The sequence below is a fragment of the Eublepharis macularius genome, chromosome 2 (assembly GCF_028583425.1).
Source record: "Eublepharis macularius isolate TG4126 chromosome 2, MPM_Emac_v1.0, whole genome shotgun sequence".
NCBI lineage: Eukaryota > Metazoa > Chordata > Lepidosauria > Squamata > Eublepharidae > Eublepharis > Eublepharis macularius.
The window spans coordinates 191,575,679-191,593,437 of NC_072791.1; the positions used below are offsets into that span (position 1 = coordinate 191,575,679).

At 39.6% G+C, this 17,759-nt stretch overlaps 1 protein-coding gene across 4 annotated transcripts in view; it reads right to left on the bottom strand.

The window, feature by feature from the left end:
- RBMS1 (RNA binding motif single stranded interacting protein 1) overlaps nt 1-17,759 on the bottom strand; it is a 197,258-nt gene that overhangs the window by 68,577 nt on the left and 110,922 nt on the right. For all 4 annotated transcript variants that reach the window (XM_054970474.1, XM_054970473.1, XM_054970472.1 and 1 more), the window contains exon 2: nt 6,324-6,499. In XM_054970474.1, the coding sequence (XP_054826449.1) occupies nt 6,324-6,499 (176 nt within the window). The remainder of the gene's footprint in view (nt 1-6,323; nt 6,500-17,759) is intronic.

Here is a 17,759-nt window from a genome sequence, read left to right on the forward strand (position 1 = left end):
AACACTGCTCTGCGTCTTTACTTTGCATGTTAGTTCAACTGAAAACTAATGGCATTAAATACAGTTGCTATTGCTTTAGACACACATTTTGAAAAGATGTGTATTTTAAAAATATATTGCCATGCATGTAATAAATTGCTAGTGTGGTAAACTTGCCCCAAGCGTGAACCAAATACTCATGTATACATACCCACAGCGACAGGTAAGGGAAAGCAGAATCAATAGAATTACTGGAACTCTTACTTATTCAGAGACCTCTGCAGGGCCACAAAGTGTTCTACGACAGCACTTTGTGATCATGGTGTTTATTAAAATTTAGCATCCTGAGAATCTACATTTCATTTTTACACAAAAAGTTCAACTGATCGTAAGCAATAAATTTAATACATTTGTAAAACTAAATAACCTGCAGGGTCTCTGCATGATTTGTTGCCCAGTCCTTGCTAGCTTCCACTGAGGGAAGGCAGTACTGAACGGGGAGTGACTAGGTCATTCAATTATTCCGGATTCAGGGGGAAGGTGCAGAATTACTCACTTCCAGAGGAGACTGTTCATTTGGTTTCTCTGTGACTCACAGCTGTGGAAGAGATTCCATCAGGAGGCACACCCAAAGAAGTGGCTCATGCAGAAAAACAGGCCAGTTTGTGATCATCTTAAATGATAGGAACAATGGAAGTATCCTGCGATAGGTAAAGGAGCAATTCAATGAGACTTCCGGAGATCAGTGATCAGATCTCCCATGGATTATTCACACTTTTTCAAAGCAGCAGCACATTGTGCCATTTCAAAATTTAGATAGTAATGAAATGATAGTAATGAAACCTTCCTCTCTTTCCTTTTTCCTGCAGTATTTCCAAACCTAGAAGTGCCCCACCCAACATACAAGCACTAGGTCACAGCAGCAACTCCTGTCTAAGAACTGCGTGCGCAATGAAGCTTAAGCCAATTTATGGCCACCCCATGGGTTTTCAAGGCAAGAGACAAACCAAGGAGGTTTGGAATTGCCTGCCTCTGGTGTAGCAACCCTAGATTTCCTTGGCAGTTTCACATCCAAGGACTAATTAGGACTGACCCTGCTTAGCTTTCAATATCTGACGAGAGCAGGCTATCCTGGACCATTCAGGTCACAATTAAAACTCTGTAGTTTGACCTTTATGTTCCAGCATAAAAAACTGAAAGAACGGTTTAATCTACCATTCACAGATACCGTACCCAAGATGGTTTTAAAAATTTATTATTTCTTCTAAAAAGTTCTTTCACAACAAAGACAGTAATGCTAATCCCAAAAAGTTATCAAACTACTGATGTCTTGGTTGTTTTAATAAAGAAAATGGCCAATTGACCTAATCTTTTTTTACTGGTCAATCCTAGGGAGAATGCAGCTAAGCATAGAATTTTCTAGAAAACATCAAACTTTTGTGGCACTGTTTGAATATACAGAAATAGAAAATCTTTACCGGTCTGTAACAGCTGAATATGTTGAAAACACTGCTACCTTCTATAATTGTTGTTAAGACAAATACTTATTCACAAAGAAATTTTAGCTTTTTGTAGATTCACAATGCCCTAGCCTAGATGACCCAGGATAACCTGATCTTGTTAGTGCCCAGAAGGTAAGCAGCACTGGCCCTGGTTAGTACTTTCATGGGAGGCGACTAAGGGAATCCAAGGTTGCTACACCAGAGGCAGGCAACGGCAAAACTGCCTCTGTTCGTCTCTTTCCTTTAAAACCCTATGGCATCACCGTAAATCAGCTGTGACTTGACAGCACTTCACACACACAGTTTTACAACATTTTACTGTGGGATCCTAAGCAGAATCACACCCCTCTAAGTCCACTGAAGGACTGCACAGTTAATTTTCTAATGCTACATACGCAACATACTCCCAAGATATTTACTGTTTCTTCAGTTAGTGCAATATAAAGCCAGCCATTACAAGGACTGTAATCCGTTTTTCATCCATCCTAGAAGAGCAGAATGATCTGCAAGAGTAATTATAAACTAATTCTGTTACTTCAAACCAGCTGTTTTTCTAATTGTAATCCAGTTAAATGTCTATGCGATATTCATGACAGCAGTATTATAATAAGGTGAGAGTTCTAAATGGAGCACTTTTCTATTGTGTGTGTAAAACTGAGCACGCTAATAATGCATTTTTCAGTGACTTACATAAAATCTCAAATCAGGATCAGACCACTACTTGGAACTAGTCTGCACAATTCATCAAGAGCATTTCTCGTTCGTTCTCCCCTCAAACAACTACTCAACCAAGACTAAACTTAAGTTATCCTAACAGAAATTTCCTATTTGCCTTAATGCATAATGCATAGGAAAAAAAATATTCTGGCCATAGTGTAAAACATACATATGCACACACAGAAGCTTGTATCCTACCCATCAACAACATCTTGGATCCACTCAAACATTTCTGTTGATAGAAGGATTTCTGACTATGAAGCACAACCTTCCCACCTCCCCCTTCCCCTGAAGCTCAAGCACCCTTAAATGCTTCCGGGAGGGGGAAGATGAGAAAGTCATGCTCTACAAGGGGAAAGCCTTCTATCCATGGCACTTGAACACAACAACCACACCTACACGGATTTGCTTCTTTGGTTGCAGTGCCTGTGTGTGCAAACTACACATAGGCTTTGTCCTAGTGATTAGGAATGCTGTCTCTCAAACATTCCTAACCTCAGGGTTGGAACCTATACACATACGGTTTTGTATGAATGGAGGGTGCTGTGCCAAGAAGAGTCATTAACATGCTTTGTCTATTAATGTTTCCTTGCACTCATCGTTTTGTATGCATAGGAGTTAAAGGGAGGAAAGTGAGATTAACAAAAGAAAAAAGTGGGTTGGATCTTATGACTCTGATTCACTAAGATGGATCCCATTACACTTTCCTGTTAAGTCCTCCTTCAAGAGAAAGACTTGTTCTAATGGTGAATGGCTTCCTCTAATGGAGAAAAGTCTCTCTTTGCTTAAGGAAAACTTGGTAAAGGGGTATCACAAGTTCCAACATAGTGGAAGAGAGAATCACAGGATCCAACCCAGTGGATTTAATCTTTTCTACCTCCATTTTATTCCAGATCCTAAAGCAGCCATTGCATCTGTCGGATATGCCAAGGACTAAGTATGCCAAATAAACAGTTGTCAATCATCTAAGAATATTCCACCTCAATCATCTTTTCTTTCAATAAGATTAGAGGGTCAAGTAAACAGGTTGTTGTTTCAAATCATCCAGCACGTCAAACCATCCTTCTTGACTGTTTATATGAAGTATCTCAACAACAACAACAACAACAACAACAAAGTTCAAGACAAAATAACTTTTAGGCACCTCCACATCTGTCTCTGAAAGAAGAGATGAGGAAGAGCTAGTTTCCTAACAGAGGACCAGATTGCTATACTTGCATTTCAGAATAGGGCAATCTACTGAAAACAGAGATTTCACAATTTTTCTTTAGTGAGAATTCCACCAACACCATTTGAAAACATCTGCTTTCCCAGGTGAGACTTTGACATACACTGTTCTGAAATCTGTTCCAAACTGGCAAGGAAAAGCCAAGTGGTACATTGCCTAGGAAGTGCAGATGAATAGACTCGGTGAATGGAAGATGTCCAAAGAGGAAACATACTGGCAACAAGAAATGCTCTGCTCCTCTAAATGTGCTTTTTTTCTACATTAATCTGAAAAAACAGCATGCAAAGCAGATTTTAAAAAAAGAATGGAAAATTTTAACTGTACTGCTACAAATAAGAAAATACAAGTGTAACATTTCTGGAAGTAGATAAGAATGCTCTCAAGGAACTCCCCAGAAGTAAAAATTGTATCAAAATTAAAACATGTTCAAGTTTATTGCTGCCAAGAGCTCAGTGCCAAAGCTGAGCTGACTGAATGGAGAGAATGAAACAATGAACCAATGAAACAAATTAATTCTGAAGACTGAAATCTATACAAATGTAGCGATTTAGCTTTTGCAACTAGGATTAGTTTAATTGTATTTAAATATTACTTGACAGTAGTAGTTACACAGTCCTCTCTTTAAAATTACACACTACAGATTTTTCAGAACGATACTGAAGATTATTACTCGAAACTCATTTTCATGTAAAACAACATGCTGTACTAAAAGCATGTGCACGGAGGTGTGTACTCACTTGCTATACTGAAACAAACGGTTTGTTTAAACTGGGCAGTCAACCAGGTATTACTAACAAGTCCCAGTTTGTGCAGAAATTGGTTTTTCTGCTTCTTGCTTCTTTTCTGTCTTCCAGTAGAAATCCCATTGTTTTTATTACAGTCAATGAAGAACAATACTACTCAACACATTTCAGATGCTGCAACAAACCATAATTAGTGCAAACTGTGGTTTAATAAACCAGCAACAAGCTCTAGTTTTCAAAGTTCCAGCTTGGAGTCCCATGGTCCACTGGGTCATCTGCACTTGGTCAGAATGATTAACCCGCATTTGTAGAAATTACAGATATACTGAGACATCTGAATGCAATCTTGGTAAAGCAACCTTGCCAGTGAACTACTAAGCACTTGGAAAAAACTTCTGGCTCTTCTGATTTGCAGCCCCAAAATGGGCAGTTAATCCTAATTTCTGAACAAAGCAAAACATTTGCTTTTGAAGCTAGTTACGTAGCAGCAAGACGACAAAACTGTTGTGGCACTTAGAGACCAAGTGGTTTATTGTGAGATGAGCTTTCATAAGGTAACCATTATGCTGTAATATGCTAGTCAGTCTCCATGGTGCCACAACATTAATCGCTTTCCAGATAAAATCAAATGAGTCACTTTCAGTCAATAATTAAAAAACCACAAGAAAAGTCACTGTCTACATATAACTCTGAACAGGAAAGGGGAGTGAGTAAAGCAAGAGTCCATAGTACTTAGCATTCAATATAAAGAAACAAAAACGTATTTAGAGGCAGGGGAATTGTTCACAGTTCTGAAAAATTTTGCTCAACACACACACACACACACACACACACATCACAGAGCAAATCAAAGAATGGGTTTAAACAACTCCAATCTTGACACCTCTGAACCAAGTGGGGGGGAAAAAGGACAGACGTTTGCCTGGATTTTATGGAGGTTGTGATGGATAGATTCCATAATGATTTTCATTGATGTCCCCAAACTCCAAACCTCCAAGCCCCCCACAAATGCTATTCCTGGAGAATCCTCTTTTGTTCAGGATGAGTATTCTAGGTAGTATTTTGGACATTGGGGGAGGGAAGAAAAGATGTTCCACTCTGTAGATTTCCACTGCATCCAGATTATTGGTTGTAGCCATAAATTATACAAGAGCAATAAGCAAGAAGAAATAACAAACAGGAGACATACATATGTGGGCGAGGCAAATGCCACCTTGTTTAGCCTTGCAAGCTGCTATGATGAGAAAGCAGGTCACAGAACTGAACATGTCACCAGTCTAATACTGGTGGGAAGATGCCTGCTGTACTGGAATCCCTTCCATGACATCTGCCAAATCCCACCCCGCCAATGCCACAAAAACAACTATGGGGAATGCTAGTGCTGTGAAAAGGCCTGGGAGCCAGCACAGAAGTACAGACTTCAATTAATGGAGCTGTATTTTTAACATCAAACTTGAAGAAGCTGTATCACGTTGCCCATTTCTCAACTACAGGATGCGATATTCACTGTTGTGGTACAAACCACTCAGTGTGCCACAGCAGCTAAAAGCACATTAAGAAGGGAGGGATTTTTTAAAAAATGAATCTAAAAGGCAAAAGACTTGGCTTATGTCTAACTTTCCACAATCAATAAAAATGATATATTCGCATCTAAGACTACTCAGTTTTATCTTCTTGAACCACTGGCTCTGTTTTGTAAGGTCTATGCTGAAAAAAGTTAACTGACACCCACATTTTGCCTAAAGTGATCCTAGAAACTTATCTAGAGGTCTGTACAACAGTCATGTATCTGTTTTACAAGAGAATAATAAAGCTGATACTGTTTTTTTAAAAAATGAGCAGCACAATTACTTTCTAGTTGTGTAATATTAAAAGCACCCCATTGAAACAAAACATCCCAACACACACAAATTAAACATATTCTTTCAGATGTATGACCTGCTGCAGAAGATGCAGCATGCAGATTCCCAAGGATGGGCTCCCCATTTTGACTTGTCACTGACCTAGAATAAACGTACTCATTCAGAGGGGGCGGGGTTGTTGTTTTTTAAAAAATCAGCCTGCATGCTCTGCTCAGAATGGTTATTTAAACCACCTTCTAACTAAAAAAGCAAACAATTTTTCTCAATTCTCAGTTTCAAGCCGCATACTTACGGTTGGCATAGTTTTACCAGGTCCTGGTCAGTGGTGTTTGGAGGCAGCCCTCTGATGTAAAGGTTTGTTTTACTTAACTGATCCCATCCTGAGTTGCTGCTGCTGCTGCTGTTGTTATTGCTGCTGGTGATGCTAGGGCTAGGAGGAGCCATTGGGTGAGCAGGCACAATGGGCTGCTGCAAAGGAAAGGAAAGAGGAAATCAGAATACAAAATACGAAGGTGCCCTTGGCGGCTGCAACATGAACTCCACAGCATCTTGAGAATACTTTAGGTTGCATTCGCATATGCTGAACGATACACTTTCAATTCACTCTGCAACTGGATTTTACTGTGCAAAATGGGAAAATCCACTGGCAAACGATCGCTAAACAGGACTGAAAGTCCATTATTCAGCATGTGTGAAAGCAGCCTTAAATTACTTTGAAAGCTTATGCATCATTACTACCAGGGGTCATTTCGTAGAAAAAGAGCTGGAGGAACTCATTAGCATAACTCATTAGCATATGCCACATCTCTTGCCATCACCGGAAGTGTGTTATTAGTATAACTGATTTGCATATGCCACACCCCCTGACATCACCTATTCTGGCTGTTTGGGACCCAATCCTGGCCATTCAGGGCCGAAATTGGGCCCAAAATGGCAAAAAGGGGCTGAAAATGGCTGAAAAGGGGCACAAAATGGTCAGGATTGGGCCGCTGATGAGCGGGAGAGTGATCCACCACCCGCCAGAGGCTTGATCTGGGCCGTTTCGCCCCCAATCCAGGCCGAAACGAGCCCAAAATGGCTGTCAGGTGGGCGGGGCCACCTGACATGTGACCTCTTTGGGGAACTGCCAGAACTGCGTTCATGCACATTCCCCCTAGAAATGAGCCCTGATTACTACCAAGTTCCAGATATACTTTCTTCCACAGTGCTCTCAGGCATGCCTTAGAGACCTACAGAAAGAGTCATTTGAAACAGTACAGATGAAAGGTTTTAAGAGGCAAATACATTGCTCACAGGAGTGATCACCATTTTGCATGTACCCAAGTACTATAGTTCCATTACTATACCACAAGAGGACTTCAAACATATATTTTAGTTTACTTGAAGAATCATGATGTCAAATTAAATTAAGTGCTACTCTTCTGTATTATAAATGGAAAGAAAAACTAAAGGAATGAGAAGGACATGAACCTGCTGTGTTTAGTCTCTGGGGGCTGGATGAAGTAGTTTGTGATGCCTGCATCTTACACTTAGGAGAAACTACTTGGTTGCCAAAGTCATGACAAACTAGAGAGAGCTCTGGTTTTGTCAAGCCATGGAAAGAAACTGGAGAGATAGGCTCTTTTGTTTGTAGTGTTGTGGAAAGATACCAATTCCTTTGTGCTCTACTGTCGAGGAATGGGGGATGTGAGAAACACTTTCAGACAAGACAACGTACTTGGCTTGATGGCCTATTTAGATTTCTAAGCCTCTTTCTACTCCATACTGAGAAACCAGTTTAACATGGCCTACATGTTATGTGCTTTTAATTGCATTTGCTCACATTCTTTTTTCTTATTTGGCCTCTCCCTAACATACCTCTGATGCTGCTGCACTCCCAAATCAAAATATAAAGCGTTAAGTGCATTGGTGCAAGTAACACCAATTTTGCTCATGTTACTGTACAGCACTATTTACACCGATAACATGAATCAGTCAGCCAGGCTCTGTCCCAGACGTTAGCGCAACCCACAGAGGTCTACTTAATTGTTGAAGCACCCTTATGCTCTGGGGAGGGGAGCAGGTGGAGAGGTGAAGGAAGCACCATATATATTATAGCTTTATTAACGTTACATACATACTGAATATGTTGTTTTCCAAATCCCCTCTGCAAGCATGAAGCAGAAAATCTCTTCAGTCAATGATTATAACATAGAAGTAAACCTCATTCAGAAGTCTCCTCCTGCCCCTGATATAAAGCTCCATGCATGTTTCAGTGCCGGAATATCATGATGCACAACAGAAAGAAAGGCCCTATCAACAATACTTGAGTTGTTACAGTCAGTACTTTGTTTTTTAAAAAAGGTGCCAGTATTCGTATTATATATGCTTGTACTGATTTCCAACATTCCCATCTCAGAACCTGGGAGAGTATCAACTCCCCCCCCCCCAAAACACTGGTACTCAGTACTGCTGAGTACCATTGCCAAAAAAGAAAAGAAAAAAAAGCCTTGATTACTGTCCTCCAGTGCAGACAGTCTCCAAGCTAAAAAGGTGATCTCCGGCTAAGAAATTAGACAAACACTTGCCATGTTCTGTGAAGTTTCTTGCTACGGCCTTTAGCTACGATCAATTCTACACTGGGACAAGCATTAACCATGAAACCCACCACACCAAGATTTGAAACTGGGATATGAAATTCATTATCAAGATTTGATGAGCATCAAGCATGATGAACACTGCTGCTGCTGCAATGCTTCTTATCCTACGAGTATACAGTCCCAAGGTCTAGTATGGTATAGCCCAATCTCATCAGATCTTGGAAACTTAGCAGGGTCAGTACCAAGGAAGACTCTGCAGAAGAAGGCAATGGCAAACCACCTTGCTTCTCTTGAAAGCCCCTTGCTGGAGTTGCCGTAAGTCAGTTGCGACTTGACAGCACATACGCATGCAACCACTGTTAAGAGATCACATCTACTATGGTTGTACTGGCCTCTGGATTATTACATTTCTCAAATTCCAATATCCTCCAGGAAGATCAGAGATGCTTACATATGATTTGTGTTGACCCAGACATACAGGTCAAGCCCTGTTTACTTCAGAGGTACAAATGCATCATGTATCTTCACACCAGCCTCATACCCTTGCTTTGAATAGATCTACTGTTCACATGGGAGGAAGTTAAAAACATTCAAGTTCTTTGATTATCCTTAAAAACATGCTATGTGGCAAGTTCTATGTCAAAAGGCCATACACGTACCATGAAAGTAAAAATTTTTTTGCCAGCGTAGTCCATTCATTACATGGGTGTAAATGCTAGCAATATTTCTTCATCAGTTGTATTAATTTTTATAACTCTGACTTTCAAAACAATGTTGTTTATTTCTAGACAAAAGTAGCAGTTCTCAGTAATTCCTCACCACCGAGAGTACTGTGTCACAGATCATAAGCCAGGAAATTCTACATGATGAATATAATAGTGCAACATCCATAGTTGAATTATGTTCTCAACAAGTGCTCATTTATAAAAGATTCAGAGATTCAGGTCGGTAGGGCAGTCACAATTTGCTACCCAACTAGCCTCTATTTAGTAGGTAGAGAGCTCTGACCCCTTTCCAAAACACCAGGTTCCCTCCATCTTCTTTCCTAGAGAGGTCACCAGACAGAGCTGTCCAGTTCCCTTTATTTGCCACCCCTCTCCTGGCTACTACTCAGGGCTACTGGAATTAGAGGACTAAATATTTCTTTTCCTTACATGCTACTACCATACTAGCCAGGGCCAGAAACATTAGTATGTGTATTTTACTTTCCCTGTGATGCTATACATCCAGGCAACAGGTTTTAAACTGAGGAAGAGTTAACTTTTACTTACAACTTCAACAGCATGGGATGACTCAAATACAGAGATACATTGTTCTGAGCATTTGAACTTTTGATCCCAGATCATTCCAGCAGCCAATAACAAAGTATTAGTTCTCAGAAATCAGTTTTTCATTCCTGCTGCTTTTCCACCAGCTCAGAATCAGACTGACAGCTCTCTCCTTTCCAACTGCTGTTCTTAACGGCTTTCAACTGATAGCTTGGCTTCAACATCCTATCAATTCCTATCGGCTGCCACTGGAGGAGGTGGAACTGGGGCTGCCTGTCACCCCAGAATCGCCCCTGTCGGAAGAAAACTACCTCCCCTTCATACATACGAATCAGCATAAGAGGGGTCACTTTAGAAGTAATGGTAGAAGTTTGGAATAAACATGGAACTGATCCAACGAGGTGACTCCAAAAGTTATAAGAAAAAGAGGAGAGGGGGAAGTGTGCAGAACTCTTCCCCATGTTTTACTTGACTTCAGATGAACTCAGATAACAGAAGTCACTTGGGCTGACAAAAAAGTGCTTGGGAAGAGGAACTGCAAGAAAGTTGCAGAAGTGGTTGAGCATCTATGAAAACTCTTTAGTGTCTCAAGCTGTACTGTCTCTCTCTTTCTAAATGACTGGCACAGCGGTATGTTTAAGCATACACAACAACCACTGTCATGTCTAATGTGGACCTAGGAAAAAAACGCTGGCCAATATACAAATGAAAGGGCCCATCCATAACTTAAATTTGAATTAGTTTGTCAGTCACACTTTCTCTGTATCTCTGGAAAGCATACTTTCTGTAACTGTGTTTAGAGATCCAGAGGATCTCCATGCATCTGATGAAGAGAGCTGTGGTTCTCAAAAGCTTATGCTACGATGAAATTGGTTAGTCTTAAAGGTGCTACTGGACTCTTTACTATTTTGGGTTTAGAGATGTAACAGAATGCTCAGAATCCTAACCAAGCTACAATTTACAGGGGTTTAAAGCTATGACAGTTATATAATGGTGTAAGTTCATAGTGTAGGTGTGTCCTTAGTGATGATAATACCTTGTATACTATTTTCTGTACTATACTTGTATACTTGTATAGTACTTCTGTACTATACTTGTATACTATTTTCTGTTACATTCTGTACTCAGAATGTACCAGAAATTTGTAAATTAACTTGGCACCAGAAGATTTATTTCAAGATTTCCTTTTTCTAATCCAAGTGGATAGCTGATAGTTAGAAAAGATTTATTATTTCAAGAAATTCACTTGGTTTAGTGTGCTCTACTAGCTACTGATTTATGACTCCAGAATCTTGTTAGGGAATTAAGTCTACTAGTATGGAAATAATAATACCCATCAACTGTTCTATGAAAGCAAATCTTCACAGATTACATTTCAGGCAGCTGAATATCAAGTCTAATTTTATTTTCTGAGTTTTTTTATTTGCTTGCAGAGACTGTACACTGCTTGTACTAATGCAAAAGCTGCCTAATACTGAAGCACCAGTTGACATTATAAGGATTTGAAAAATCTTGCCATGGGCATTCAGCTTATGGCAAAGAATTAATTGAGAAGTGCCTAATTTAATCCACTTAACTCCCATGACTTTCATTAGCCCAGTATTTTGACTTACTAAAGACCAGTTTGTTGATACAGTACAAAAGCCTTTCACAGTGATAAATTACATAAAACAGTCTTGAATTTAAGAAGCAACACTGTATCTGCCCTTCACTGAAATGCAGGAACATTAGACAGTGAGTGTCGTATAGTGGAAACAATTTCTAACTAAGAGCGGAACTACAAGTGACAAAAGGCACAGGTTGGACACTTGTCAGCTTTCCTCAAGTTTTGATGGGAAATGTAGGCATCCTAGTCTTGCAGCTTGGCTCTCTGACTGCTGTCCAATGGACTTTTCAACTGTCACTTGTCCAACATTCCGCCAAGCTGCCTACATTTCCCATCAAAACTTGAGGGAAGCTGACAAGTGTCCAACCTGTGCCTTTTGTCACTTGTAGTTCTGCTCTAAGGCTGAGGGGACACAGCATCAAACTGGGTGACCTTGGGCCAGTGAGAGGCTTTTCAGACTAAACTCAGGGGTCCTGTGAGAATAAAATGGAGAAGGAAAAACCATGCAATCTTACATTTAACTCTTTGAAGATAGGTAAGATTAAAAATGTTAGCTGGATCACTCCATCTAGATTACATTTTTTGGTAGAAGCTTAGACACAGAATATGGTAGGGTCATTTAGAACACACAGCCAACAGAGATACAGTATTTTTCAAACACATTCAATTCATGTCCGATCACACATACAACACCTGGAATATATGCAGTGAACACTTGGCAAACCTAAAGTTCATGTTTGTAAAAGGAGTAAGCACACAATGTGTTGATGTATAATTTAATTGACTGAATGTAAAGTATTATCATTTAGTACATCTTAAATTTTTTAAAAAATATACTCAGTACTAAAAATGGATATGCAAACTGCAGCACATAAAGATATCTTTTTGCCACTATAAGAATAGAATCTGAAAATAAAAGCCATCAGCATTTTACCATCCAAAAACAAAACTTATATTTTGGCCTCCAAAATACCAAGAAGCAGGGTTTATGGCTCCAATCTGTAGTTTTTTTCCTTCACTAATGCACCTTCTTAATCTCTGCTACTTCTTAGAAAGCATTTATATGTACTTGAAGGCAACAGAAACATTCAATGTGCAATGATGATTTGAATTTTAAAAACTCTCTTAAAAATGCCTTATTCATTTTTATAAAAAATAATTTCTCCATTGTTATAACAGAAGCCATGGCCTTCAGTCTGCAAGACCTGAGCAAGCCTGTCAATGATACAACGCTCTGGAGGTTGTTAATTCATAGGGTGACCATAAGTCCAAAGCAACTTGATGATGTGTGCACACACAGAAACTGCTTCAATACATTTAACCAGCTAAATATTTAACTGCACATTTGAACCTGCCTCAATTGTTGGAGATGAGGTTCAAGAACAAACTACTGAGAAGGCTATACAATCAGATTGGCTCTCCGCACATCACTGTAAGAACTGGATTAGATACAGCAGGCCAGAAATGCTATCTGGGTCACCCGCTGGTCAGTCATTTGAATTAAATCAAGTCCTGTTCAGTGTATCAGGCCTATAAATAGCTACTTGTCAGATTACCTGTGGCAAGTAAACATCTCTTCAACACGATCAGGCCAGGAATCTTAAGGAAGCCCATCTTCCCTTGTCTCTTTTAAAACAGCAAATCATTAATAACTGGTGGTGTCAGTAGACAAAAAAAATTGTGCAATGGGACTTTTGTAGACTTATTTTCAAGGCCATATAAATGTACATTTATTTTGAAACTATTCCCTAACAGGTTAAAAAACCTGAAAGGATCAGTTGCTAAACTACCAAGAGATACTATCTATAGGTCTATATTTATGAAACTTACTAATACATCCCAAAGATTTAAATGGGTAACCTTTTTACTCCTGAATTCTGTAGATCCAAACTGAGTCACTGGCACTTGAAACACAATGACACATGCTATTCAAATGTCACGTAACGATAAACACTGAAGATAAGCTAAGATGAGATGGGAAGCATCTATATAATTTGATGTGTAACCATATTGTAAAAGAACCCCTACTAAGGTGAATCCCACGGCAGGTGTCACAAGAATATGATGATTTTCTCCACTCAGCAGCACAAAGAAATATTTTTTTAAAAAACATTTTATTAACCTGCCTTCTTTCATCCAAAATGAGGACCCAAAAAAGAAAGCAAGAAGAATTAAAAATAGCAATACCAATACACGTCAATTCTGCCTAAGAACAAAATTACCTTAAAGGCCTGCATAAAAACATGGTGTCATCTAATTTCTAAAATTGTCAAGCAACCAAATCTTACCCAAAGGAGGAGCTGGATCTTAAAGCCAGATTTCTGCAGATTGCCACCTCCACCTTGGACTCTTTGCAGGCCATCTACAAGCCAAACTACAAGTGACGCCTGACACTAGTTGGACACTTGTCAGCTTCCCTCAAGTTTTGATGGGAAATGTAGGCATCCTAGTCTCGCAGCTTGGCTCTCTGACTGCTGTCCAATGGACTTTTCAACTGTCACTTGTCCAACATTCCGCCAAGCTGCCTACATTTCCCATCAAAACTTGAGGGAAGCTGACAAGTGTCTAACTAGTGTCAGACGTCACTTGTAGTTTGGCCCTACATATTTCTGAGGGCCCAATAATCACAGGAAGAAGACATAGGGGCACCACAGGCAGAGGGAGGTGGCCAAATTCATTTTCTTCTTCACATTCATTCTTCAAAAGTCATCTTCTTGACTTTAAGATTTTAGTTCTGAGTACTGTTTTATTTTGTTTACATTTTTAAGCTGCTTTCAGTGCTATTAAAAAGGCAAAGTGGAAATCCTTAAGGACCACCTTCTCTTTTATGAACCTACCATTAATTCTAGTCATTTTCAGAGGCCCTGTTTTGAGTGCCCCCACCATCTGAGGCTACACGAGTGGCAATCCGAGAAAGAGCCTTCTCAGATGTAGCTCCAAAACTCTAGAACTCCCTCCCCAGGGAGATTCACTCTGTCCCTCTACTGCTGTCTTCTGCCAGCGGGTGAAAACTTTGTTTCGTTTGGCATAACCCTCTTAACTGTAATTGGCCCTCCTCCCTGTTCTTCACATTGCGTGTTCATATGTTTGTTTCTACTGAATTGTTTTATGTATTATTTTAAATGTAGTTTTAAATTTAAATCATTTTTAAATGTTTACATTTTTTAAATCTTCACTGTCTTGTGGAGCCTATTTGGATGGGAAAGTGGCATATAAGCATTTTAAACAACAAATAATTAAATCATCATAATAAATATAGCGTCATTCTTATTATCTAGGAAATGGAAATTAGATCACTGCATCATCTTAAAAAGAGCTTCAAAAACTTTAAACAGTACCATTCCCACCACTGAAATGATAACAAGCAGACCAGTGAAGAGCTCATGCATATATACAATTTAATCCCCATATGTTTGGGCACACACTTTTTAAAAGCACCATAAACAAACAAAACAAAAAAAGAAGACACAGCAGATTCTATGTCAGCCAGAAAACCCATCTGTGGTCTAATCCTGTGACAAACAACCTAGCAACAATCCCAGTGCCACCAACACCATGCAGTTTGCCAAAAAAGCAGATGCATCTTATAACAGATATCCTTGGCATAGCATTTTTGCCTCATATTGGTTGCTTTAAATAAAAGAAGAACTACAGGAGGTAAATATGGTTTCCTGAGGTCAGCCATTCATAAAAAGTGTGGTTAAAAAAACTACTAATATTGGACTATTTGTAGTATTGAGGGAGCCTTCCACTGATGAGTGTTATAATTTCCGCCAAATGAATTATTTAATAGTAGCTAAGACAATTAGAGAGGATAATCTAAGCCGTTGATATATAAATCGAATATTGTTGTTATTATTATATTGCATTTTTCTCCTCAATTGGGATCCAAAGTTGCTTACAACATTATTTCTTCTCCTCCATTTTATTCTCATAACCACCACCTTGTGAGGTAGATTAAGCTGAGAGAGACTGACTGGCCCAAGATCACCCAGCAAGCTTTATGGAAGAGTGTGAATTTGAACCTGGTTCTCCCAAATCTAGTCCGATACTCTAGCCACTATACCACACCAACTCATATTTGCTTGCATTTAATGTAGAACCCTTGCCTGACCCTGAAGGACTTTTTAAAAAAATGCTGTTTTTCAGAATAAAAATCATTTGCAGTAAAGCCACCAGAGTTTCTTAAATATTTGTTCCAAATTTCATATTAGTGTCTGCAATGTTTAACTTTTAAAACTTGTCTTTTGTGTTTCGGTAAAGACTCAAACTGAACCCATTTAAAAATTTCCCTCCATGCAAAGAAATGCATGGTCTCCATCATAGTTTTCTTATTCTTTTGAAAGTATGAGTTTTCTCGACATTCCACTCTTAACAAATGTAGAATAGCATTACATCTTCCTCACTTTGCACTTAACCTGGATCCAGATTTAAACAAATAAAAACACAGTGTTTTAAACAGCACATCATTGGACTTTTCCAGCACTCCATGGTAAATTTAGCAGCCCAAAATAGAACATTAAAATGTTTTAAGAAAAGCATTAAGTAGGAGATTGACTGCTCTGAAAAGTGAATAGGTAGAAATGGTATCTTTTCACTGGCCAAAAGTAGTCATCCAAAAGGGTTTGCGAACATCCAACTCTTACGAGATTCTGCTTAAGGCTTATTAAAGAATACTATAAACTTCTAAAATTAGCCATTCTATGAAACAAGAAAATGAAACAATAATACATGGTTCAATTTCCACGGAGTAATGTGCATGCTTAAATTTACTCCAGCATAAGGAACCTAGGGCGGCATACAAAACGGTGCTATTAATGAGGATGAGATGCAAGCCCCTACGAGAGAATAAATATTTCACAGGTTAATCTACTACATTTTAATCCTTCATGTCCTCCAAGGAGCTCAGGGATGGCATATATTGTTTATTCTCTCCCCTCCACCATTTTATCCTTGCAGCAATTTAGCCTGAGAGATAGTGAGCGTCACAAAAGGGGGCTGATTTGAATCTGTTCGACTCCAGATTGATACTCTCACTAATATGCCATACCAGCCCATATTTCCTGATCGCAGCTATACCATTTATACCATGCTTGGGGGTGGGGGGGGGTGAAATGTACAGATTGCTACACTACTTTGTTTATTTATATACTTCATTTATACCCGGCATTTCTCCCCAATGGGGACCCAAACTGTTTAACAACAACAACATTCGATTTATATACCGCCCTTCAGGACAACTTGATGCCCACTCAGAGCGGTCCACAAAGTATGTTATTATTATCCCCGCAACAAAGCACCCTGTGAGGTGGGTGGGGCTGAGGGAGCTCCTAGAAGCTGTGACTGACCCAAGGTCACCCAGCTGGCTTCAAGCAGAGGAATGGGGAATCAAACCCGGTTCTCCATATTAGAGTCCCATGCTCTTAACTACCACACCAAATTGACTCTCACAGTTTCCCTCTCTTCTATTTTATTCTTACAACTCTGTGAGGCAGGTTAGTGACCGGCACAAGGTCACCCAGCAAGCTTCCTTAGCAACGTGGAGATTTGAACCTCGGTCTCATTATTGAAATAACAATATTGGTTACATATTGGGAAGAGTTGTGGCTCAGAGCAGAGCAACTGTTTGGCATGCAGAAGGCCCCAGGTTCAACCCTTGGCACCTTCCGTTAAAAGGATCAGGTAGTAGTAGATGTGAAAGACCTATGCCTGGGACCCTGCAGTGCTGGTCTGAGTAGACATTATCAGTCTTGATGAACCAATAGTCTGATCAGTCCAAGGCAGCTCGTCAGGGTGTTTCAGAGCTCACTCCAACACTCTAACCACTATACCACATGGCATCCCATCTGTTCCATCCACAGCAGCACACAACACTTATAGATACTGTTCCCTAGTCTGCCCCTTCAGCATGTACTTTCATACCAGGAGGATCAAAACTTATTTTAGATAGAAGTTTCCTGTTTTTAAAAACATGTTGCCATGTTTTGTTTCTTAAAACTGTCAGTTTTAGTTTTTAGGTCACCTGTGCGTATGGGGAGGAGAAGAGTCACAACATTTCACAGATATGATGAGTATACACCCAAAGTGACTTGTGCAGGGCGAGATTTCTGACACACTGCACCACCTGACTGAAGACAGCTATTATCTGCACACTGTGTGCATACTCTACATAAACCAAAATCCTGGTTTCCAGAACTTGAGGCAAGGCTGGGTGTCTTGCTGCGATACCATGCTATTTTTTTCATAAGATCAAGTGCTGATTATCATATACAGAG